Source organism: Neomonachus schauinslandi, chromosome X (genome assembly GCF_002201575.2).
Source record: "Neomonachus schauinslandi chromosome X, ASM220157v2, whole genome shotgun sequence".
Classification (NCBI taxonomy): domain Eukaryota; kingdom Metazoa; phylum Chordata; class Mammalia; order Carnivora; family Phocidae; genus Neomonachus; species Neomonachus schauinslandi.
This window is the reverse complement of record NC_058419.1, coordinates 602,402-629,927: the sequence shown is the minus strand read 5'-3', so window position 1 is coordinate 629,927 and position 27,526 is coordinate 602,402. Positions and strand designations below refer to the sequence as shown.

Genomic DNA, 27,526 nt, shown 5'->3' with positions numbered 1-27,526 from the left:
ACAAACTTTCAGTTATAAGAGAGATTAGTTAATATATAGTATGGTGACCATAGTTAATAAAATTATGTACTTGGAATTTGTTAAAAGAGTAGATTTTAAGTACCACATCCAGAAAAACTGTAAGTATGTGTTTACATATATTAAGTCCTCAGGTGAACTCAAGAGCCCAGCAACAGGGTGGAAAGTAGGATTTACCTGACCCTATTTGCACATCCAGGAGTGGTGGCATGAAGTGGGCTGTGCTGAGGGGAACCCAGCAGGAAGTGGAGCCATCAGGACCACCACCACAACTGTGGGCAAGAGCAGTAAGATGCTGCAGTATGTTGATTACAGGATGAGGTGCACCCTGCAAGATGGCCATATCTTCATTAGCACCTTCAAGGCTTTCAACAAGCATATGAGTTTGATCCTCTGTGACTGTGATGAGTTCAGGAAGGTCTAGCTGAAGAACTCAAAACAAGCAGAAAGAGAAGAGAAGTGAGCCCTTGGTCTGGTGCTGCTTGAGGGGAGAACCTAGTCTGAATGACAGTAGAGGGATCTCTTCCCAGAGATACTGGCATTGCCTGAGTGCCACTTGCTGGAGCTGCCAGGGACCCAGGGATTGGGAAAGCTCCTCGCAGAAAAATCCCAGCTGGTGTTCCAATGCCCCAGGCTCCTGCAAGACTTGCTGGGCCAGTCTGCCTGTCTGAGGGGTTGGTGGGCCATCCCAACAGGTGATGACCACACAAGGAAGAGGCAATGTTGCAGCCACTGTAGCTGCTGCCACAGCCAGTAAATATTGCAAGGGCCCCATCCCAATAGCCACCTGGCTGTGGCGGCCCTCCCCTACCTATGAGCTGAGGGCACCCCCTTCAAGCATGACGGGCCCACCACCTGGCATGAGACCTCCCATGGGCCCCCCAGTGGGGATCCCCCTCTGGACAAGGAACTCCAATGGGCATGCCCTTTCCAGGGATGCGGCCGCCTCCCCCAGGGATGCGAGGACTTCTTTGACCCTTGGCCACAGAGTTATGGAAGTAGCTCCACAGAGGCCTAATACCCCAGGGCCAGGTTACCACAGACCTGTTTGTTTGTTATGCCCTTGTTCTCAGAGTGTCACGGGATTGTCTGGTTTCCCTTTCAGGGCCCCCTCCCCCTGGAATACACCCACCAAGGCCCTAGACTCATCTTGGCCCTCCTCTGCACCCTGTCTGTTTCCTGTAAGGCTGTACATAGTCCTTTTACTTCCTTGTGGCCTGTGAAACTAGTTTATAATAAACTATTAAGAATATTATAAATGTAAAAACTAAACCCTCATAACACCTTAAAAGAAAACATGACATTGTACAACCTAAATATATACAAAACTTTTATTTGTTAATCATACCTCAATAAAACTGAAAAAAAGATTACTCAATTTAAAAATGGGCAAAGGGGACCACATGGGTGGTTCAGTTGGTCAAGCATCTGACTCTTGATTTTAGCTCAGTTCTTGATATCAGGGTCATGAGTTCAAGCCCTGCATTGGGCTCCACGCTGGGTGTGGAACCTACTTAAAAAAATAAAAATACATAAAAAATGGGCAAAGGGTCTGAATAGACATTTCTCTCAAGTAGATACACAAATTGCCAATAAGCACATGAAAAAAAGTCCTCTAAATCATTAGTCATCAGGGAAATGCAAATGAAACCTCAAAGAGATACCACTTGCCACACAGTAGGATGGCTATAATCAAACAAACGTCGATGAGGATGTGAAGAAATTAGAGCCTTTATACATTGCTCCTGGTGTTGTAAAATGGTTCAAACACTGTGGAAAATAGCTTGGCAGTTTCTCACAAAAAGTTCAACATAGAATTACCATATGACCATGCAATTCCACTGGTAGGTATATACCCAAAACTACAAACAGGTATTGAAACAAATACTTGTAAAAGAAACAGTATTAATAGTTCAATATGGAAACAGCCAAATATCCATCAGTGGATGAATAGATAAATTGTAGTATACCCACACAATGGAATATTATTTGGCCATAAAAAGAACGAAGCACTGATACATGCTACAGTATGAATGAACCTGGAATATATTATGCTAAGTGAAAGATGGCAGTCCCAAAGGCCCACATATTGAATGATTTTATTTATATAAAATGTCAAAAAAATCTTTAGAGTCATAAAGTAGAAGAGTAGTTGCCTAGGAATGCATGGTTTAGGGGGAGATGGGAAGTGACAGCTAATGAGTCTGGGGTTTCTTTTGAAGGTGGTAAAGATGTAAATTGATCCTGGTGATGGTTGTACAACTCTGAATATACCAAAAGCTACTGAATTGTAGACTAAATGGGTGAATAGTATGATATGTGAATTAAATATCAATAAAGCCGTTTAAGGAAACATGTCCTGAAAGGATACAAGTGATATGAAAGTAGTTTATGTGCCTATCTAAACAAACTTCAACATTCTTTAATGGAATACATCAAAATATAGGACTCAACAAAGTAGAATTAACAGTGTGTAGTATTCATACAAAATTGCTAGGCGTAGGAAGAAGCAGAAAAATGTGACTCATGCACAAGAAAAAAATAAGTCAACAGAAACAGAGCTAGAATTAACAAAGATGAATTAACAGACATGCATCTTAAAATAACTAATACAACTGTTATCAATATCCTCAAGGGTTTAAAGGAAAATGTGAACATAATGAGAAGAGCAATAAAAGATATAAAAAACAGATGGAATTGCTAGGGATGAAAAATAGAATATTAGAAATGCAACCTGTCCTCGATGGGATTAACAGAAGATGAGTGTGCAGAAGATCAGTGAACTTGAAGAAATACCCAAAGAAACTCTCCAATTTTAAGCATGGTGGGGGAAGGCTCCAAAACCAAAAATGAACAATTTCAGTCACTTGTGATACAATGTCAGGAACTATACTACACATTTAATTGGAACACTGCACCTAATAGTAGAAAAATATGCATCATCTCAAGGGTACACAGAACATTGATCTTGATAGAGTATATTCTGTTTCATAAAATAAATCTCAACAAAGCTTAAAAGATTGAAATCATAAGAAATATGTTCTTTGACAAGAAAAGCAGTACTTAAGTCTAAATGCTTGTATTATAATAGAAGAGGAATCTCAAATAAGTTATCTAACCTACCTTAAGAAACCAGAAAATAAAGAGCAAAATAAATGAAAAGGAAGTAGAAGGAAATAATGAGCAGAAATCAATGAAATAGAAAACTGAATATAGAGAAAATCAATGAAACCAAAAGTTGGTTCTTTGAGAAGATCATTACATCTGATAGCTCTCTACCCAGAGCTATGCAGAAAAAGATGAGAGAAGACTTACCCAATATAAGGAATGACAGTGGGAACATCACTACAGATTCCACAGATATTAAAAGGATAATAAAGTGATCGTATGAACAACTCTATGGACTTATATATCTGATGCCGGGTGAAGGATAGAAGAACATGTCCTGAAGCAGGAAATCGTCCCCATAATATGTAAACTTTCCAAGACCTGAAGATCTGCAGACCTTTCATCTGGAGTCCCCAACATGTCCCCCCCTTCTTCATAATATTCAATCGATGGTTGTTTATTTTGTTATTGAGCATCTACTCTGCAAAGGATCTGCCCTCGCTCCTCTGGAGATGCCCTGCCCCAAGCTCAGTCCTGTCCTCCAACCCGCTTTCCCAGCACTCTTGCAGAATACCCTGATGCCTCGCCGCTTTATTTTTTTTTAAAGGTTTTATTTATTTACTTGAGAGAGTGAGAGAGAATGAGAGAGAGCATGAGAGGGGGGAGGGTCAGAGGGAGAAGCAGACTCCCTGCTGAGCAAGGAGCCCAATGCGGGACTCGATCCCGGGACTCCAGGATCATGACCTGAGCCGAAGGCAGTCGCTTAACCAACTGAGCCACCCAGGCGCCCCTATAACAGTGATTCTTATTCATGGTAAATGAATTGTTTCTTGTACTTTTTGTCATTTTTTATTGTGAGCCTTGTTTTCATTGGGACTTTATCTGTAGGAATCCTGTGTGATTTGGATTGTGGACCTGTTCCTCCAGAGTAGTTTTTTATATGCTTCTGCCAGTTACCCCGAGGGAATAAAGGGTTCTGAATAATTTTTTATATTTATTTCTCGGCTTGGTTTTCTCCAGATGAAAATAATTTAAACTTATATGAGTGCAGGCCCATACTTAAATTTTCAGGGCATATTCCCACTCATCCCTAATCAGAACCCAGAGTGTGACAGAAGTTTCCTGGTTTCTCTGAACTAGGGAATGGGATTTTTTTATTAAGGTCATCTCTGCCATGAGAGCAGGAGCCTTATAAGGTTATTCACACCAATACTGTTCATAAGAGCCCAAACTTTTCTTAACACGCAGAAGTAGAATGGGGGCAAACATGACGGTGTATTCATCCAAGGTGATCATATGCAATGTTAAAAAACTAACTTATATAAAAGATAGGGGCCAACATACCTATGAAATCTGGCAACATTCATCCAAGATGATCATATGCAACGTTGAATATGCAATATGAAGAAACTAAAGCAACACCCAGTAAAAGGAACGAATTTCACCACCTTAATTTTCAACAAAAGAGGACATACAAAACAGAGAATATTGATGATTCCATTTATATTAAGTTTAAAAAAAAAAAAAGCACAGCTAAACTATGGTGTCAGAAGCCAAGATATTGGTTACCCTTTGTGAGATGTTACTATTTGAGGATGTGCAAAAGACTTTCAGGACACTGGTGACATTCTCTTTCTTGATCAGTTTCAGTTATATAGCTATGGTTCAATTTTTGAAATTTCATCCAGCTATATATCTGCTATTTACATTTTTGTTAAAGATTTTATTTATTTATTTGAGAGAGAGGGAGAAAAACAGCACAAGAGGGAAGAGGGCAGAGGGAGAAGCAGACCCCCTGCCGAGCAGGGAGCCCGATGCGGGACTCGATCCCGGGACTCCGGGATCATGACCTGAGCCGAAGGTAGTCGCCCAACCGACTGAGCCACCCAGGCGCCCTGCCTCGCTGCTTTAAATCCCACCTCATAATGCTGCAGGTCTGCGTCAGGCAGCAAGAGGATAAAGGTTGCCTAGCGAAGGCTGGCTGCAGGGCAGGCCTTTATTCCGTCACCGCCGGAGCGCCACCTGTTGCCTGCGGAGCTATCCTTGCTCAGTCCGCTGGTCCGGAAGAGGAGGGACCAGACTCCCGAGCCATCACCCTCGTGGCTGACAGTCTGCGACGCACACATGGGGTCGTCTGCGTCCAAGGCTGCCCACAGGGCGACCACCGATGAGCCCACAGAACCCGAGGCGAAACATCTGGCGGGTGAGTAGACAGCTCGTGAGGCCTAGGTGCCTCTAATGTCGGGCCCCCGCTCCCCTCCCCCAACCGTCATTTTCTTGCAGGAGCATTGAGGGGAGATTGAATTCTTACCCCCAGTCATCTTGGAGTGACCTGGAAGAGAACCACTGGCCTTTTTAAGTCCAAACTCTGAACTATTTATAAGTTACTCCAATAACTTAGGACACACGAAGTGGTGGAATAACGACCCAGCCTTCTGAAAAGGGCCTAATTCCAAAGTCCACCCGAACCCCCTTATAAATCACTACATTCAGCAAGACTTGTGAGATAAAGGAAGGAAAAGTCTATAGAGCAGATCATCCCATAAGCAGTCCTAACCTAAGGTCAATGAATAGGCTTTAGAATGCTCAAAGACAGAATAGACTCTCAGGCTAGCCTTGCCCCCTATTGTTTGAGTTCACATCAAGCACTGACTTCATCAACAATATGTACTTTTGGCAATATACATTAATTCCACTGCTTTGGAAAACATCACAGCCAACTCACTCTTATGATCACCTCCTTATTTTGCTATTTTGCTTAAAAACTCTCCATTTTAGTATTGATTTAGTATGTGCCAAAATTGGCTTCTCAAGCCCTAAAAGATGAACAATAGTTAGCTATGTGAGAGGTGCATGGAACCAAAGGGGGCACTTGAGTCAGTACCATGATTCCCAAAGGTTCAGTCCAAAGGCTGAAATAAATAGTGGGAAAGTGGAAACAAAAAGCTTGCAGAGGAAACTTACCAGAAAGAGGAATGAACCTGACTGAGAGAAAAAACATGAGAGAAGCTCATTCTTCATAGCCTTAACCATGGCATAGCCACTGGAATGTAGTATATATACTTGAATAAATGGATCTAGGTTAAGGTCACCTATTGCTCCACTAGCATATTTGCTAAGCATCCTCCTCAGTACGTATCCTGGTGCTACGCATGTGAACATGCTAATTAATAAGTGCTAGGGATGAAGTTGTTTTATAATGATAGCTTACAGTTTTTTTTTTAAGATTTTATTTATTTATTTGACAGAGAGAGAGCACAAGCAGGGGGAACAGCAGACGGAGAGGGAGAAGCAGGCTCCCTGTGGAGCAGGGAGCTCGACACGGAACTCAATCTCAGGACCCTGTGATCATGACCTGAACTGAAGGCAAACACTTCACCAACTAAGCCACCCAGGCGCCCCAGTTTACGGACAGTTTTGAAACCACAGAGGATTTTGAAGTGATAAACAGTAGGGAATCATTGCATGTTGTTGAATGGACAAATGAAATTATGAAAGTTAGCTTTTGAGGGGTGGTATGAAGTAAATTGATGGATGGTTATAACCCTAAGCAGGCAGTTGGGAAGCTGTTTTAGTAAATCAGGTATAGGGGTGCCTGGGTGGCTCAGTCGTTAAGCATCTGCCTTCGGCTCAGGTCGTGATCCCAGGGTCCTGCGATCGAGCCCCGCATCGGGCTCCCTGCTCAGCAAGAAGCCTGCTTCTCCCTCTCCCGCTCCCTCTGCTTGTGTTCCCTCTCTTGCTGTGTCTCTCTCTCTGTCAAATGACTAAATAAATCTTTAAAAATAAATAAATAAATAATAAATAAAATATTTTCATAATGATTTTTTTTTTTTTTTACATTTAAGTTTCTATTGTTTCTGGGGTGCCTGGGTGGCTCAGTCGTTAAGCGTCTGCCTTCGGCTCAGGTCGTGATCCCAGGGTCCTGGGACCGAGCCCCGCATCGGGCTCCCTGCTCCGCGGGAAGCCTGCTTCTCCCTCTCTCACTCCCCCGCTCATGTTCCCTCTCTCGCTGTCTCTCTCTCTATCAAATAAATAAATAAAATCTTTTAAAAAAAGTAAACCAGGTATAAGGCTATATGAAAGTGGACTCAAGAAGAACAAGCAATAGGGGCACTTGGCTGGCTCAGTTGGCAGAGCATGTGACTCTTGATCTTGGGGTCGTGAGTTTGAGCCCCACGTTGGGGGTAGAGTTTACTTAAAATTTTTTTTAAAAAAGGAGAAGAAGCACCAAAAGGTTGAAGGATGCAATCAAAAGGGTCAGACATGGGGTAACACTACAAGGAAAGCTCCTGACTGAACCTCATGTAATGACACTTTTCTTTCAGGAGGCAGTGTGACATAATGGTTAATATCTTGGTCAAACAAGTCTGATTTCAAATACCAGCCCTGCCACTTAACAACCTGCATGGCATTGTGTATGTTAGCTTCTTGAGTCCTATTCATTCATTCAACAACTATTTACCATAACTCGTTGTATGCCAGCTATTGCGCTGGGTCTTGGGGACACCTGGTGACCAAAGTGGACACAGTTCCTACCCCCATCAAGTACCCAGGACAATAGCGTAGATGGGCATTAACTGTAATGTAACATATATCCGTACAAATTGTAATACCAGTAATGAAGAAAATGTTTTGGATTATTCCCTTTGTCATTTCTGACATTTGACTGCTCTGTATTTAAGTTAAAGTTACCAATTTTGGGTTTGAAAATTATTTCTCAGTCTGTGTTTTAATACTTGTCACTGTCTCTAATTCAGACCTAATACAGTACATAAATGGAACAAATATGAGTGTTCAACATCTGGCTGATATTCTTTCTGAGAAAACCAGGAGCAGCAGCTGGGTGGTAGTGTTCAAAGCCCTGGTTACTGTACATCACCTTATGGTGCATGGAAATGAGGTGAGCACGCCGGGTATTCACGTGGTCAGTCAAAGCACTGTCAGTTCATGATCGCAAAATATTCTTGGTTTGTCAAGGCTTGTTATCCTTTACTTTGTGACAAGTGGGGGAAGTGAATAGCAATAGGTACCAAAAGGCTGATTTTTGCATTTTTACTTAGGAGTATATCTTTGCAATCTTTATTGGAGGGTAATAGAGTGGACATTTCTCTCAATTCTTTAGATTCTTTAGACCAAAGAGAGAAAACCCTCAAAGATGTATTGCTTTACTTTACCAGGAGAAACCAGGTGCCTGAGTGGATTACATCATCACCTGTCCACCTCTCCCCACATACACTCTTTGTATTTTACAGAACTGAAATGTTCTTTAACATCAAATTACTTATTCTCCTTTAACATTTTGTCTCAGTAAGCTTTGCATTAAAAAATTAGGATTTAGAAATTGACTGGATTTTGAAACGTACTATAAAGCAACTAATTATACAGTATGGTATTGATAAAAAGTAGAACTATGTATTTATATGGGAACTTGGTGGCACAAAAAATGTGGGGGAAAGTATAGAATTTAAGATAAAGCCTTTTGGAGAATGAAATGTTGCCATTTGCAACGACATGGATGGACCTAGAGTGTATTATACTAAGTGAAATAAGTCAGAGAAAGACAAAGACAATATGATTTCACTCATATGTGGAATTTAAGAAACAAAACAGATGAACATAGGGGAAGGGGGAAAAAAGAGAGAGAGAGGAAAACAAGCCATAAGAGATTCTTAAAGGTAGAGAACAAACTGAGGGTTGATGGAAGGAGGTGAATGGGGGGGCTGGATGGGTGATGGGTATTAAGGAGGGCTCTTGTTGTGATGAGCACTGGGTGTCATATATAAGTGATGTTAACTAACTAGAATTTAAATACAATACAATAAAATAAAGCCTTTTGGTAGAAATAACATCCTTTGGAAAAAATAGAATGAGATCTTAATCTTACCCCAGTATACAAAAATAAGTTCCCCATGAATGAAACATCTATAAATGCAAAAACCTAAATTTTAAAATTGAAGAAAATGTAGGAGAATATGCTTATAACATTTGAGTAGGGGAGACACCATAAAGTTGGAATAAGATAATTTCCAACATATATATTACAGAAAAAAGATTAATGTTCAGGATACATGACCAGTAAGAAAAAAAGCAGTATAGTGGAATAATGCACAAGACAAATGAACAGAGAATTCATAGAAAAGGAAACCAGAATTGCTGATAACCATCTGAGAATGTGCTCAGATAAAATTTAAAATGCATGACAGTATCAAGAGTTGGGAAGGCCTTGAGGAAATGAGAATTCACATACCCTGTGGATGACATGTAAAATATTAGTTGCTGGAATTTATGACTGGGGAGAGGAGATCATTGAGACATGTTTAGTAAAATTGAAAATGCCAAGCCCAGTGACCCAGGACATCCACATCTTATAGCATATTTATAATAATTAAAAAGTAGAAATCACCTAAATTTCTATCAGTACAGAACAGATAGCTAAAACGAAGTGCATATATACAATGAAGTACCATATAACATTACATGGGATGAATACCAATGAGGCTAGATCTCAAAAACAATGCTAATAGAGGAAGTAAGTTGCAGAATGACATTCAGATATAATATTGTTTATGTAAATTTAAAAATACTTAATATTTGTCCATGAAACAAATATATCTGAAACTATAAAGAAAATAGACTATAAAGATTAAAATTATGATAGCAGTTACCTCCAGGGGAAGAAAAGGAAATGGAACTTGGGGATGGGCAAAGGGCACTTTCAACTTTGTCTATAAAACTTTATTCTTCTTATTTTAAAAATAGACTTGAAGCAGTTATGTTAAAAAGTTAGCTGTTATCATTTCTGGGTAGTGTGGCACCCAGATGTATCAAATTATTTTAAAATTTTCTGCAAATTAAATTATTAAATAGTTTAAGGTTCACTATTGAAATAGTTCTGTAATTAATTAAAACTTCTCAAAATAAAAAAGGGGGGAATGGCTAGATAGAAAGTCCTGGGGGCAAAGACTGTATATTCCCACGAGCTTTAATGTTTAACCCCTTTTTTCTCTGGGAGGTATATAGACAGAGGAGAATTGACAACGGTGCATATTCTTATGTTGGGTAACCCAGGATATGATCACGCTCACCTTAATCAATGCTCCTGAAATAGCTAGAAGCTATATGATAGAATTATGTTAAATATGTATTCACAATGATAAACTCATTAAAGAGCTCTATTTGTGGACAGAAGCTAATTTTATAATTTGGCACATTTGACAGCGTTTTATCCAACATCTTGCATCTAGAAACTCTTTGTTCACTTTACACAACTTCCTGGATAAAAGTGTCATGGAAGGTAAGATGATTCTTTGATGGAAATAGTCCATGTGGCAAGGAGGGAAAAGCTCTGTTTTGAAAACCATGCCTGGTTTTCAAAACATGGGAGGTTTGAGAAGGGATGGTGACAGTGGAATGGGGAGTTTCAGGAAAATGTTAAGAATTTACAATAGTTTCTGTGGAGATGTGAAAGAAACTGATAAAGTTCAATTATTTCCTCTATTCAGGAATGTCACCATCAACACTACATCATGAGGTGATTTCAAGGCTTTGAGGAATTAAGAAATAATCTTTAGCAGAAAGTGTGAGGAATATTGGACTAGATAATTAGTAAGGTCCATTCTAGCTTTTGTGCTTCAAAGATTTGTTGAGGTATATGGGTGGATGTGAAATGATAAGTCTGTGCATTTATTGACATATATTGTAAATGGTTAGTATTGGTTAAATTGTAAGAGACTCTTAATCTCAGGAAACGATCTGAGGGTTGCTGGAGAGGTGGGGGGTGGGAGGGACGGGGCGGCTGGGTGATGGACACTGGGGAGGGTATGTGCTATGGTGAGCGCTGTGAATTGTGTAAGACTGATGAATCACAGACTGGTACCCCTGAAACCAATAAGACATTATATGTTAATTAAAAATAATTTAAAAAATAAAAAATAAATTGAAAATAATGAAGTATTTCATTTTTAGGCTATGCTATGTCAACCTTCATCAGACGATATAGCAGGTACTTGAATGAGAAGTCACTCGCATATAGACTGATCGCATCTGACATCACCAAAACCAAGAGAGGGTCAGTAAATATCATTAGTTTGTAAGCAAGAAATACTGAAATACGTAAGTCCTCCGATATGTCGTTGACCAAAAACACAGTGCTTCTTAAACTCTTAATTACTGATATCATGAGTCTCTTTTCTCTTTTATAGGATGGATGGTATGATGAGAACTATGGATACAAAACAGCTGCTAAACACTCTTCCAGTTATTCAAACTCAGTTTGATGCTCTTCTTAATTTTAACGTAAGAGCTTTATGAATCCTGTTAAACATACTGGTAAATGACGTTGTTTAGCAGTAAGTGGAGAAGGAATTGTTTTAAACTGTGGTGGTAATTGATTACTCTTTTATTTAATTTCCAGGCAAATCCTGATGAACTAACGAATGGTATAATACATGCTGCTTTCATGCTCCTCTTTAAGGATTCTCTTCGCCTCTTTGCAGCCTATAATGAGGGGATCCTTAATTTGCTAGGTAGGCTAAAGAATAAACATTGCTTAAAAAATAAACTGGTAAAAACCTTTTACCTCTATGTTTAGACTAACGTAGACTACATTTATTTTAGATTCCAAATAGAAGATCTTTTAAGGTCAAACATATTTTAAAATAATGAGATATCATATTGCTTTTTTGGATAAAAATTCCTTGACTAATTAGCCACAGAACTGTATAGTTTTTGTATAAGTGCTAATTGATATTTCTGGGAAATTTCTGTCCTAATTTAGCCTTCATGAATGATTCATTTTGCAGGAAGTGTTCTCCAAGCTTCCATGATTTTTCTTACACTGAAGGAGTATCTAGTACATTTGTAGAGTTATAAAAGAGTAGGAAACACAGCTCATTCCCTCAAAAAGCTTCAGAGCTTGATGTTAGTAAATAAGATTACAGACTGGAAGTTGTAGAGATTAAACTAAACTAAACTATCTGTGTATGCTATTAAATTCTAGATATCTTCCCAGCATCAGTGTTTAGCATATGGTACTTCATAAAAATCTGTTGATTATATGGATTGAATAGTGTCGTTGCTTGCTAAGACAGACTATAACTGGATTAAAGCTATAATTGTTCTGAACAAGTTAAAATGATATATAGATTCAGCTTAAAATAGATCCTGGCTCCTTCATGGTAATTTTTTTTTTATTTTTAGACAAATATTTTGATATGAGGAAAAACGAATGCAAGGAAAGTTTGGATATTTACATCAAGTTCCTCGAAAGAACATCCAAACTGGTACAGTTCCTGAAAGTTGCAGAGGTGTGGAAATCTATTTCTATCCAAGGCTTTTCTTTACAAAACAGTGAAACTATACACTAAAATTAAGCAGTTTAAGGATTTTTGTTTGTAGCCATGAAGATAACTGTTGCCAAGCTTATCCTTCTGCCAGAAACAGCTCATATGACATATTGTCTTTTCAGGCAGTGGACAATAGGTCTGTGATCAGTTGAAGAAGGAAACACATGAGGTGACCCACACATTTCCCCTGACACTCAGAAGCAGTTGAACTTCTGAAAACCAAAGCAAAGCAAACACAAGACAACAAAAACAAAACACAACGTATTACTCACAGGAGAACAACAATCTGTATAACAGCTGACTTCTGAGTACTTGACAAATTAGAACACATTTGTATAATATCCAAAATGTAGCTTAGCTCTTTCCAGAACAGCAAAGATTCAATATCTGGCAGGTCTTTTTTTTTTTTTTTTTCCATAGGTTTATCCTTAGGGTGACTATAAGTTTGAGTGTATAAGGCCTACCTTAGCTTGACATGTTTTTCTTGATCAACTAGGTATTTTCTCTTTTGTGTGCACATTGATCTCACAGTTACTTTTCTTTGTTGCCACTCCCTGTTGTAATGTGTACTTTCCCTCCTCGTTTGTGAATTCAGCAAGTTGGAATTGACCAGAACAACATTCCATATCTTACACAGGTCAGTGTATCTTTCCTATGTGTTTAAATGAGTTTTGTTGTTGTTATGTATATGTATTTATTATATTCATAATATATCATATGAGACTCCATCCTTTGCCATAAATATACATATGTATTTTCATTTCCTCATGACTAACATACACACATACATACATATGTAGATACATAGACATGTGTTTTCTGAACAGGTCTTTGAGCTGTTGCTTTTATAAAAGAGGCCAGTCCCTGCTGAGTGCTAAAAGGTGACTCGTAGTAGAACAACTAGACTCTGCTTTTTAAATGGACAGAACTGATCAGTGGCAACAGCAGAATATTTGGGCTCTCAAGCAACTCATTTCCATTCTCCACGGCTCACTTATGCAGCTGCAAAATGGGTGTAATACTGTTGTCTTTCTCATAGCAGTGTTGTGCGAATCAAATGAACTCAGGCTTTTTCCTTCCCTAGAAGCCGCTCATCAGGAATCTCTCACGTGGCAGTGGGTGGGATATGAGGTAGAGGGGTGGTGGAAACGAAGGTCTGGCAACCTGCTCAGGCAGCCTGACGTGCCTTTTGGACTCGCTTGTGCTCTGTCCCACACGTGCCATTGGGCTTGAGCAGTCCTTTCCTGCTCTGGGCCCCAAACTAATGTGGCAGGCTTTTAGGTCATCTGGGATATGGGCCAAAGCATTATTTTCCCTGGGGCGGGAACATGCTGTCTCCAGAACTCAAAGAGGCCTAACAGGTGTTGTGTTTCCTTTTTGATGGTGAGAGGTCCAAGATGCACTACATTATCTTCTATTTTGGATAGAATTTCCTGGTAAATCCCTGGCCACTGGAACCTTAAAAATGTTACCAAAATAGAAGGCCCCTGAATCTTTGTAGGATTTAGCTCCTACCTTCTGGAACACATGTAGCTTTCTGGGTCTCTATTATACTGGCCACTTCCTGCTCATCTGATCCAGTTAGCATGACATCATGGATATAAGTGGATCAGTGTGATTTTCTGAGGGATAACCAGATGATCTAGACTTCTTCTGATCATAGTATGACAGAATGTTGAAAGAGTTAACACACTCTGGGTCAAAACCGTAAGTGTATACAGTTGTCCAGTCCATGCCTACAAGCTCTTTGTGATTTACACTTTTGATAGCAATGGAAAGCAGAACATTCATGCATACCGTGCATCTGAGACTACATTAATCTACCTGTACCGGAGAAACTGTTGTACCTGGCACGTGGCTACAGTTGGATTACTACTTGATTGATTATGCTGTAGTTTCTCATTCTCCAGGGCCTGACTGGTTTTGGGGCCATAATGGTGAATTACATGGAGATATGATGGGGACATCACCCCTGCATCCTTTTTATCTTTAAGATTGGCACCAATTTCTGCATCCTCCTGGAAGGTGATTGTGTTTTTGTTTACTATTTTGCCTGGAGGGTAGGTGGAGACTATTTAAGATACAGAGATCTCCACCCCACAGGTTACATGCCCCATCAGGATTTTCCCCCACCCACTCCTGGCCTCTAGGCCTCTAACTACAGTTAAGTTGCAGCATAGCCCAGAGACTCAGGACTTTCATGGCCGTCCCCCAGCTCTCCCCATCCCGTAAGTCAGGGCTTCAAAGCCCAACCCTGACCTTGGTGTGGCAGGCCTGCCTTGGTTGGGACTGGAGGAAGGTGAAGTACTCAGACAGGTGGCAGTCATATGAAGAGAGAGAGGGTGAAGAAGTAGGGGGAGACAGGGGTAGTAGATCGAGGTCCCCTCAGGAATTATAGGACATTGGATCCAGAACACTGTGGATGTAGCGGTGGCAGTAAGAAGAGTAAGTAGCAGTAAGAGGATGGAGGAGGAGGAGTAAGGAGTAGCAGTAAGAGGATGGAGGAGGCAAGGATAGGATGGTTGTAGATGCAAATAAATGTTAGGTTTGGCGGCAGAGAAGGAGGGACTTTCTGTCTGATGTCTTCCCATACATCTTTAAAGAAATGTGTTTTCTAACATATACACAGCGCAAGTACAAAGGGGACTTGTGCACAGACATTGAACCCCACTGTTGGATGAAGTAATTCACAGCTTCCTGAATGAGAAAGCAGACAACCAGAACACAGAAAAAGTGAGAATGTCTGGGTGACTAGGGGAGAACATGGGATTTCATTGCCCAAAGGCACCTCAACTGGTGGATATCAATCAACAGTCATTCACAAACACATGCTTGACCCCTTCAGGAGGAAGGAGCTATAATGAATGAGACACAGTCCCCGCTCCTGAGTTCCTGAAAAAGACTACAGAAGCATGCCTAGATAACTCCCAAAATGTAGCCCTCTCTCTGAATTTTCTCCACATTAACCTCAGTTTCTTCAGGTAGGTGGTAGAGGTGGGAAGGGTTCCTTTGCTGAGAACTGCAGTTTGGCCATCATGAGGGCACAGGCAAGCATTAACTGAGCTGGACTTGGCACCTTGGCCTTGGCCTCCTTCACTGCTCAGTGCCTGTGGTCAGAGCTTCAAGGGGAATATCAGACAGAAGGAGTCCCAGGATGGGGGACCACATTTCCCACTGGGCCACCCTCTCTCCTCCTTACCTCAATTCTGGTTCCCAGGATCCCTGAATCAAAAACAAAGTAGATGGCTATGGGAGAGGCTGTGGAAGACAGGCGAAGCTCTTTGTTGCTAAACTTTCTTGTAGAGCTTCATTCCTTCCTCCGTAAATCAACTCCTTTTACTGGGAGCGCTTCCTTATCAGTACGCCAGCCCCTGGCCCTCAGTCAGTACAGAAAGTCATTTGTCATGGCATAGGGTTGGCAGAGCTGCTCCCATGATGTGCTTTCTTGGGTGCCCTGGGAACCCTGGAATGGAGTGACATGCTGTAGGTTCCATCAGTCTTTACTATATGAATGGATGCTGAACTGTTCGGTGCAGGCTCACCATTTTAAGGCTCGCCCAAACCCTTGTGTTTTCTTAAAAGGAAATCTCCCCCGTTTCTCCAGCTAACCCTTTCTACCTTGATTTCGACATGGTCTGGGGCTCACAGAGCCTCCTCCTGTGAGTGACTGTCTCATGTGTCTGTGTCTGTCCCTCCCTGTTCCACCATTCTGTGCTGTTTGTGCTCGATGGGACTCCCAGAAACTCTGGTGGCAAGGTCTGCTCCGTCTGCCATCTGATGCATCTTTATTGTACACCAGCATATTCAGACATACGTCTCTGGGCCACATCCCTCGTCAGAGCTCAAAAGACCTACCAGATGGTTCCACCCTAATGTATACCTGGATGCATTCTCCTCACTTCACCACAGTGTTTCTGTGGTTTTGGTGGGTGGAGGGTAACTGCGTGCCTCACAGAAGAGGTCTTACAGATTCATATCTATGCTTCCATTGTAAAGCGCCTTGGTGCGTTTTAAGTTTCCGGTAGTCCTAAGCAGTGTTCTGCTAATCACGTCTGCTAACCTTGGGCAGCAGCATGGCCACAGATTTATAGCTGTCAGTGAATTGTCTGAAAACAACTCGGATGAAAAGGATTCTTTCCAGCAAACATTGTTCAAATTTCCTGATAACTGTTGTTATTTTGTTATTTTAGTTATTCTTTGGTAGTTATTTTGTTATATATTTATTGAATGACTGAATGAATGAACCAGTATACTCTATCCCTTTGGCAACCGTGTGTCTGCCCTAATGAAACTGGCAGTCCCCCTGATCATTTTTGGGTGTCCCATTGCCCCTTCTTGCCCATCTTGTATGCTTGAGGCTTTGAGGTTCACCCGAGGCTGCAGATGTCCTGGTCTTTCCACTGTTGAGGTGCCTGTGGGCTTTGTCAAGGGACAGATTCTCTAAGTCTTCTGTACTCAGGGTGCCCACATTGTGAAGAGGCATTCCTGGACAGGTCTTCTCCTGGTCCCCACATTTGGCTCCAACGCCCTCTGAGCAGGTATCTGCTTGGCTGTGTCATTCTCACTGAGTGCTAGGTAGGCCCCTCTGTTTTCAGGCCCATGTGTTTGTTGCCCTTCCTTGTGAAGGAGTCAAAAATAATGATTTCAAGTCCAAAAGAGATAGATGTTTTAGCAGTGCTTTGGCCATTTTTAAAAAAATGTACACAAAAGCACAGTTTGAAAATCTGATTTGAAATCAAGATGCTGCTTTTCATAATGAATTTGTTTGTAGCAATTGCAGTTGACCCTTGAACAACATGGGTTTGAACTATGCAGGTCCACTTATATGTGGAGCTTTTTTCTATAAATATATTGGAAAGTTTTTTGGAGATTTGCGACAATTTGAAAAAACTCACAGATGAACTGTGTAGGCTATAAATAGTGAAAAAATGAAGAAAAAGTTAAGTATTGTTGTGAGAATACAGCACATAATACATATAACATATAAAATCTGTGTTAATAGACTGTTTATGTTATTGGTAAAGCTTCCCAGTCAATAGTAAGCTATCCGTGGCTAAGTTTTGGGGGAGTCAACTGCACAAGGGTGTGTGCCCCTAACTCCCACGTTGTTTGAAGGTCAACTGTGGTTGTTCATTCATAGGTGTCTTCATTTTTGTTCAGAACCTTTTTATGATGTAAGAGAGTATGAATTTGCTAAGAACTTTCAGAAAATATGTCTCTCACAATAACTTTATCTTCAGGCACCCCACAGTTTACTTGAAGCACTAAAACAGCATTTAGCTTCTTTGGAAGAGAACAATGACAGTTTGCTTCCTTACAGGTAAGATAATAAATGTCTTAATTTAGATTACTTTTGTTTCTCTCTAAATAATTTCCCTATTTTTAACAATATGAAAGTGACTAAGTAAATAATAGGCTTTGAACATGCTGGAACACATTTTAAATGATAATATGGAAGAGAGGTTTTCAGTCTTTTCTGGGATCCCATACTCTCCACAGGGGTGATATGCTTCCCAAGGAAACATCTTTTATTATGTTGAATGATTCTCAAAGTCAGAAGTTGGGACTGGAATAAACCCTCTTTTGAAGAATTTGATTTCTTCTCTTAGAGGCTCCTCTAGTGAGAATAACTGTTGTAGACGATTATTTAATATTTATCCACAAAACAGTGTGCATAGTAACATTCAAGATCTGTGTCTATACACATGTATATGCACATACATATATACACTCCTCTATATAAGAATATATATATATATATACACCCCCCCCCACTCCAGCAACCCTCAGTTTGTTTCCTGAGATTAAGAATTCCTCATATCAGTGAGGTCATATGATACATGTCTTTCTCTGATTGACTTATTTCACTTAGCATAATACCCTCTAGGGAGGGATGGGGTGGCTGGGTGATGGACATTGGGGAGGTAATGTGCTATGGTGAGCGCTGTGAATTGTGTAAGACTGATAATCACAGACCTTTACCTCTGAAACAAATAATACATTATACGTTAAAAAAAAAGAAGAAGAAGATAGTAGGAAGGGAAAAATGAAGGGGAGGAAATCGGAGGTGGAGACAAGCCATGAGAGACTATGGACTCTGAGAAACAAACTGAGGGTTCTAGAGGGGAGGGGGGTGGGGGGATGGGTTAGCCTGGTAATGGGTTTTAAGGAGGACACGTACTGAATGGAGCACTGGGTGTTATATGCAAACAATGAATCATGGAACACTACATCAAAAACTAATGATGTAATGTATGGTGATTAACATAACATAATAAAATAAAATTTAAAAAAGTATATATACAAATTAAATAATACAAATTTTGAGGTATATCACTTCAAAATGTTCATGTGAGTTATTTCTGAGTGGAAAAATTATGGTTGATTTCAATTTTCTTTTCTTTTCTTTTTTTTTTTTACTTTTCAGTATTGTTCAGAATTTCTATAAGGCTCATGTATTATTCATTCATTCCACTGTTTAGGTTATATTGATTACAATTGACTTATATTCATGTCCTATTAGACAACAAGTCTGTTGACTGTTTCTTTTCTTTATCATAGATAGATGTATAGTTGGTACAAAGTTGGATGGTTGGAATAATGGATGGATAAATGGTTGAATTGAGGAAATGTAGGCTCAGCTGGGTAGGATATATGTGATTCTATTTATTCTCCAGTGTGTCTCATTTTTCTTGTAATCTTTTAAGTCTCCAGCATGCATTGACCCCCTCTATCCCAAATAATCCAGTTATGAAAGCTTCAGCAAGCAGAGCTTGGTTTGCAGGTAACATAACTCGATTATATGATTATATCAGTAATCACTGAAAGCAGAATTAGAGTCTTTAATTCTTCCACTGCTTAACCACCTACTGTGTCTGTTGCCTCTTCCTGAAGCAGTCTTGGACCTAGTGATTTCATTTGTAGAATTTATCTAATGTATACATTCAGGGTTGTGAAATGATATATGAACGGGGATATCCGTTAACAATGTTGTGATAGCAAAATGACTATCAATAAGGGGCTTGTTTTTATGTACTGAAATGGAATGATCTCTAAGATATATTGTTAAATGGAAAATAAGCAAGGTGTGAAACAAAGTATAGTATGCTCCCATCTTCATTTTTAAAAACAGAAAAAAGAATATATACATTTGTATAATTTCTTAAAGAGTACTTCTGGAAAGATATACAAAAAATGAATAAAATGTACTGCCTCCACGAAGAACGTGGTGGTTCATGTAAAGGGATGGGTGGGAGAGTCCTCACTATACCATTTTGTAACTTTTGATTTTTGTACTTGTAAATAATTACTAATTAAAAGATAAATTTAACAAAGAAACACATACAGAAATACGGTGTGATACTTTGTTATGCTTAACATGGAAGTCTTTTGTAACCTCTTTAGTTTGCCTCATACTTCAGTAGTGTGCTGAATTTTCAGGAATTTTGCAAGCTGGTTGATGTCACATTGGTAACTTGAAATTGGCCATGATGAAAGTATTTACACCACAGAAATGGACAAACACTGTAAGACAGGCCTTTTGTTTTTCTTGGAGAGCTGGTTGTTATACATTTCCTGGCACATGACAGCTCATAATCAGTCATATTCTGTTCTTTAATGGGTGATTGCGTTTCAGTGATGTCACTTGATCCTCTAGACACAAATTCATGTAATAATGTTATATTACCATAGAGTTTATATTGTTTGAATTAAAGTTTGTTCTTAATTTAACTTGAAGACTTAAACTGTATCTATTTTAAATGTTTTTACTTTTCTTTTGTACATATACTCTCAATGGACACAACTTCTGCATTTTCAATGGGTGAGTTTGACCAAAATTTTGAGGAACATAAGTCCTTTGAGTAAAATCCTACTATAGCAAAAGTGGCACGTTTGATTTGTTTCCAAAAGAATGACTGCTTTTCTGAGTTCCCGTGGTTTGGGAACCATTAGTGCTTACAACAGATATTACAAGAAGGGTAAATATAGTATTTGACAAGCTGTGGCTTCAGTCTGTTGTAAGTGTGAGTTCCAAACCAAGTACAGGGGGAATGGGGAGCTACTACCATTCTGTTATAAAGCCCTATGGCTTGCCTTTACCCTCATTGCTTGAACCAATTCTGTTGACAATCCTATGATCAGCTGAAAGCACGTTTTCTCTTAAATCACTGATTTAAAAGTACCTGCCATGAAACCGGAGTGCTTGGGTTCAATTTTCACTCTACCATTCATGGATGGTGTGACTTTGGGCAGACCACTTAACCTCTCTGTGCCTCAGCTTCCTGATCCTCATAAGGTTGCTGTCAGGATAAATGAATCAATACTTCTAGAGTGCTTAGAACAGGGCTTGACCCATGTGTTACTTAGAAATGCATTTTAAAATTTCATGTATATGGGAAATGGGGATATTTTAATCTTATTTTTTATTTTAATTCCAGTATAGTGAACATGCAGTGTTATATTAGTTCCAAGTGTACAATATAGTGATTCAACACTTTCATACAACACCTGGGGCTCCTCAGGACAAGTTCACCCATCCCCCCACACACCTCCCCTCTGCTGACCATCAGTGTGTTCTCCATAGTTAAGAGTCTGTTTTGTCTCTCTCTTCCCCCGCCCCGTGATCGTTTGTTTTGTTTCTTAAATTCCACATGTGAGTGAAATCATACGGTATTTGTCTTTCTCTGACTGACTCATTTCGCTTAGCGTAATACCCTCTAGCTCCATCCACGTCATTGCAAATGGCAAGATTTCATTCTTTTTGATGGTTGAGTAATATTTCATTGTGTATATATACCACATCTTGTTCGTCCATTCATTTATCAGTGGACACTTGGACCATTTCCATAATTTGGCTATAGTCAATAATGCTGCTATAATGTAGGGATGCACATATCTGTTTACATTAGTGTTTTTGTATTTTGTGGGTAAATACCCAGTAGTGAGATTACTGGAAAATAAGCTAGTCCTATTTTTAACTTTTTGAGGACCCTGCATATTGTTTTCTACAGTGGCTGCACCAGTTTGCATTCCCACCAACACTGCAAGAAGGTTCCTTTTTCTCCACATCTTTGCCAACACCTGTTGTTTCCTGTGGTGTTGATTTTAGCCATTCTGACAGATGTGAGGTGGTATGTCATTGTAGTTTTGATTTGTATTTTCCTGATGCTGAGTGATGTTGAGCATCTTTTCATGTGTCTATTGGATAAATGGGATCTTCTAATGATCTTTTTTGCTACCGAATTCTAGCTTACTTGCACTGTGTCAAAGAACCTTCTTTATAATTTCAGTCCTTTGGAATCTGTTGATACTTGCTTCATGGCCCAGCATATAATCATTTTTTTTTGGTAGAAGTTTTATGTGCACTGGAAAACTGTATCCTGTAATTGCTGGATACAGTGTTCTGTGTATGTCCATTAGGTTGAGGTTGTTAATTGTGTTGTTCAAATCCTCTGTATCTTCATTATTTTGCCTGCTTGTTCATAGAGTTACTAAGAAAGGTATGTTAAAATTTCCCTTGTTTCCTCATAAGCTATGTTAAGCACTATTTTTATCCTCCACGCCACTATATGACTCTTGTCAAAGTCACCAGTCACCTCCATGTTGCAAGATCTGATGGTGATTACTTGGTCTTCCTCTTATTAGGCCCCCTAGTTCATCCTCCCACTTCCTTCATACACTTTCTTCAGTTTGCCTATTGGTTTTCTTCTTATGCGACTCTTGGCTCTTTTTTAGACTTTTTTTTTTTATACTGATTTTCCCTCATTTCTCCTCTTTATGTATACTTTTTCATTGCCTAGATGACCTCATCCAGACTCAAGGCCTTAAATACTGTTTACATGATAAGGACTCCCAAATTAGTATCTCTAGTTACAGACATTTCTCTTGGACTCCAGAATTATATATCCAAGTGTCTATCCAGTGGTTTCACTTGAATTATCTAATAGGGTTCTACAACTCAATATGTCTAAAACTAAGCTTCTGATATTCCATCCCAAACCTGCTGATTTTACAGTTGACCACTTCTCACTATCTTCAGTGCTACCACCCTAGTTCAAGTTACCATCACTTCTTAGCTTCTTCCCTTGCCCTCTACAGTCCATTCTTTAATCATCCGATTAAAATATAAGTCAGATGGATCATGTCTCTCCTCTGTTCAAATCCCTCTAGTGGCTTCCCCATCTCAGGGAAGTTGGCCTAAGATGGTGGCCTCAGAGTAAAATGCAAAGTCCTTACAATTCTTTACAAGGCCCTCAATTGCCTTTCTGACTCCTTTGATTACTCTGACTCCAGACACATTGGCCTCTTCACTATTCTTCAAATATACTCCTTCCTGAGGGCCTTTGCTCATGTTGTTCCTTCTGCTGGGTCCACATGGTTCACTTTTCACATACTTTAGGTCTTTACTTAAAAGTCCTCTTCTCGGAGCGCCTGGGTGGCTCAGTCGTTAAGCGTCTGCCTTCGGCTCAGGTCATGATCCCAGGGTTCTGGGATTGAGCCCCGCGTCGGGCTCCCTGCTCAGCGGAAAGCCTGCTTCTCCCTCTCCCACTCCCCCTGCTTGTGTTTCCTCTCTCGCTGTGTCTCTCTCCGTCAAATAAATAAAATCTTTAAAAAAAAAAAAAAAGTCCTCTTCTCAGTGAGCCTTTCCTATCTAAATTTACATACTCCCTCCCCCACCAACATATCATACTTCTTTCTCTGTTATTTTTCCCTCGGCACTTACCACAATCTAACATATACTTCATTTGTATTGATTATTTTCTGTCTCCAGTGGAATGTAAGCTACAAGAAGGCAGGGATTTTTATCTTTTTTTTCTTCACTGGTGTATCTTTAGCACCTAGTACGGTGTCTAACGAATCCTCAATTAAAATGTATTTAATGAATAATTTTACATGACTTTATTTAAACTCATTAACCTAAGAACTTGATGTGCTGTTAGTTTGTAATGGGAGGTACATATATATCATTATTGATATAAATTTGGTTTAGTTTTTCATCTAATTCTGTCTCTTATTTTCAGATTATCTTCCCTATATGATATATTATAACCAACATTACCTTCACAAGCCCACAAACCTGTTGGAGCCAGACAGCAATGTGGAAAAACCATAGCGAACAATCTGGATGGCTCACTTGCTAGCCTTGTAGGAAGTAAGCATCTATTTTTAAATCAATAATCCAGATATATATATATTTTTAAATGCATTTTAAGAAAAAGCATACAAAATTAATGTAAAATTTGTTTGTTTTATGAAACAGATCTTAACCTTGGAGAAAGCCCAGTCAACAAGTAAGTTTTTATTATTTAAAAAGGACAGCCGATAACACATACACGTTAGAGGAAGAGACTCATGAGAATAACAACTAGAAAATAATTATTTTAGAATTCGATATAGGAATCATTTGTTACAAAACTCTATAATATGTGAATTTTTTTTCCTTCAAAAATTAAAGTAGAGAATTTACTCTTTATATTCTATCCCAGTTTTTATAGGTGAAGTTCTTGGTTAAAGTGCAATGTATTATGTATTGCATGGTTCTCCTTCTACCCCTCTGACAATCCCTTTATGGTTCATCTGAAGGATCTTCTTTTTCTAAGCATGTTTTAAATATTGGCATTTCTCAAATTTTTTGTACTTTTGGTTCTTTTCTTACTTTATTATATATACTGTATTAAATGAATAATACTTATTTTTTATTTTGTTAAACAAAGACAATAAAACCACCAGTTGGAGCTCCTCAGCATCTTAAGATAATCAATGTTACTTCAGTGTGTGAATCCCTACATTTTCAGCCAAAAAAAACTCCAAAAAGCAGGCAAATTGAAACCAAAGGAAGGCAGAAGTGATAATATTAACAATAAACACTGTGGAATGTAAGTTTAAAATCACTAAACAGAATAAGGAAGGATATCATACAATGATAAAAGACACTTATTATGGAGACACTGTTTTATGTATACACAAATTTAAATATATAAGGTAAAAATTATTAGAAATACAGGAAGAACTTGAGAAAAGAAAATAATAAATAATAATCCTGAGTGTGTGCACGCACACATACACACACAATGTTTATTTTCTTCAAAGCAACCAAAAAGAAAAACATGACAAAAAACTAAAGAATTTTACAGGCTACATTCTGTCATAATCTAATGAAATCAGAACTTGTTAATAAAAAATTGGGCATGAAAATCTTAACTATTTATAAGTTTAACCTTTGCCAAAGAGGAAATACATAGTTTGATAACTATCAAAAGGTAAACTCAGAGGAAAATTTCTTCATTGTAAAAAAGAGAAATTAATAAGAATTTAGTTTTTATCTTAAGAAATCTATGTAAAATTGTAAAAAAACAAATTAGATAAAATTTATAAAGATAAAAGCTCAAATTAATAAAATTGCAAACAAAAACAAATAAACGCAAAACTTATTTCTTTGTAAAGTCCAATAAAAGAAGATCCTCTGACTAAGCAGAAAAGAGTGTAAAAGTATAACAACATGAAGATTAAGAGGGCTGACATGACCACAGGTGTAGGCGAGACTAAAATACACTAAAAATACTTTATGCAACAGTTTTTTTCTCCAGATACACTATTAAGATAGTTTAGAATAAAATATATTCACTCAAGTCACTTTATTTATGGGAAACTGCTACTACTGAATTCTTTCTATTAACTCTCAAACTTCATTAGTGGGGAATTTAAACTTGGCATTATCTAGCAAAACCCAGTAGAAACTTTTAGTTTTGAAATGATAACTTAATTTCCTATACAAAAACAGCCAATGGTCTTTTTTTTGGCGTTGTTTTGTGATTCCGTCCTATTATCTCTTACCTGTTGAGAAGCATGAACATTGTCTCAAGGGCTGTATCCTGACTTTATGTTTAAATCGTAGATTTGTCATTCTCCAAAATGGGCTGATTTATAAATCCCATCTTAGATCTGACATGAAGTGGCCTCAGCCTTCAGAGATGGAAATTCCTGGTGGAATGAAGTGGCAGTTGAATACCTACACCTGCACATCAACGCTCTGGAAACATATTTCTATTCCTCCTGTTCCCCACATGGTAATGTTTATTAGGTATTATTACCTAGAATGCTAGAATGGTAGCCGTAGATCAAAAGAAAGAGATTTGAGAGAGAGAACTGACAGGAGTTGCTAATAGATTGAAAGTTGAAATATGGGTCCCCAATAAATTATCCAGCCCTACACTGAACCCTACTCTAAGGTCTGAGGAAAGAAAAGATTTGGTAGATTTGGTGTGTATACACACACACACACACACACACACACACACACACACACACACGAATATTACTCAGCCACAAAAAAGAATGAGATCTTGCCATTTGCAATGACAAGGATAGAGCTAGTATGCTAAGTGAACTAAGTCAGTCAGAGAAAGACAAATACCCTATGATTTCACGCATATGTGGAATTTAAGAAACAAAACAAATTGAGCAAAAGGAAGAAAAGAGGGAGGCAAACCAAGAAACAGACTCTTAACTATGGAGAAGACACTGATGGTTACCAGAGGGGAGGTGGGCGGGGGGATGGGTGAGCTAGGGGATGGGGATGAAGGAGTGCAGTTGTTGTGACGAGCAGCGGGTGTTGTATGTAAGTGTTGAATCACTATATTGTACACCTGAAACTAATATTACACTCTGTGTTAACTATACTGGAATTTAAATAAAAACTTAATTAAAAGAAAATCAAACCTACCCCTGCACAGGTGGAGGGAGGGGCACCATGAGCGCAGGAGTTCACAAACAGCTTCCCTGTGTTTTTCTCTCTCTGCTTTCTCTCCAGTATTTTCCTCTGGTCCCAAACCCTACTCACTTCTGTGATTGAGACAAGTCAGCGTTCCAAGTGGCGGTAGGACAGAGAGAATTAAAAAAAAAAAAAAATATATATATGTATATATATATATATATATATATATATTTGTCCCTCCGCTCATGGAGCCACAGCTCCACCTAATGGAGAAGAAAACTTCTCTCCTTGGAATATTGGCCACCTTTGTTGCCCTGATAGCACTGGGAGCTGGGGTGTGATAGAATAGAGAAAAAGGAGGAAAAAGGAAAAACACTGGGGGACTTTCTGACTCTCTCTGAGCTTTAGAAGTTCTCTTTAGAGCTACTCAGGTCAGAGCTAGACTTCTGGAATTTTCTCTCATCTGTACAATAGTGATCTCTTCCAGGTTTCAGGCTGCTTTCAGTCCATTGTGGAGGATAATGGAAGGGAAAAAGGATAAATTCACTTCCAGTTCAGTGGTACTTTTAATTCTGGTGTTTTCCGTACTCTACTTGCTGATGTTTACTTTTCTATTTTCTGTCTCTATCAATTTGACTATTATAGGTACCTCATTATAAGTGCATTCATACATTATTTGTCCTCTTGTGTCTGGCTTATTTCACTTAGTGTAATGTCTTCAAGATTCATCCATGTTGTAGCCTCAGAATTTCATTCTTTTTTAAGCCGAAATAATTTTCCATTGTATATATTTACAACATTTTTTAATCCATGCATCCACTGATGGACATTTGGGTTGTTTCCATCTTTTGGTTATTGTGAATAATGCTGCTATGAACACTGGTGTACAAATATCTGTTTGAGTTTCTGCTTTCAATTCTTCGGGTATATACCTGGAGGTAGAATTGCTGGATCATATCGTAATTCTATGGTTAATTTTTTTAGGAATTGTCATACCATTTACTCCAGTGGCTAAAGCACTTTGTATTTCTACCAGCAATGCATGAGGGTTCCAGCTTCTGAACACACTCACCAACACTTGTTTCCTGGATTAAAAAAAATTATTATAGCCACTGCTAATGGGTGTGAATTAATATCTCATTGTGATTTTCATTTTCATTTCCCTAATGTTTAGGGACGTTGAGCATCTTTTCATGTGATTTTTTACCTTTTGTGTATTTTCTTTGGAGAAATGTCTATTCAAAACCTTTGGCCATTTTTGAATTTGGTTATTTGTTTTGTTGTTGTTAAATTGTAGATGTTCTTATACATTTTGGATATTAATCCCCTATCAGATAGATGA

General features: G+C 38.9%; 1 protein-coding gene and 1 pseudogene across 1 annotated transcript; both read left to right on the top strand.

Moving 5' to 3' along the window:
• The first annotated feature begins 295 nt into the window (after window positions 1-295).
• LOC110574405 lies at window positions 296-1,161 on the top strand (annotated as a pseudogene).
• Window positions 1,162-5,250: 4,089 nt separating this feature from the next.
• LOC123323413 (phosphatidylinositol-binding clathrin assembly protein-like) lies at window positions 5,251-27,526 on the top strand. The gene is made up of 11 exons (XM_044911894.1): window positions 5,251-5,329; window positions 7,884-8,026; window positions 10,345-10,420; window positions 11,092-11,194; window positions 11,328-11,421; window positions 11,540-11,651; window positions 12,325-12,431; window positions 13,066-13,107; window positions 17,711-17,790; window positions 25,366-25,537; window positions 27,482-27,526. The coding sequence occupies exons 1-11, from the start codon at window positions 5,251-5,253 to the stop codon at window positions 27,524-27,526; spliced, it is 1,053 nt and encodes a 350-aa protein (XP_044767829.1).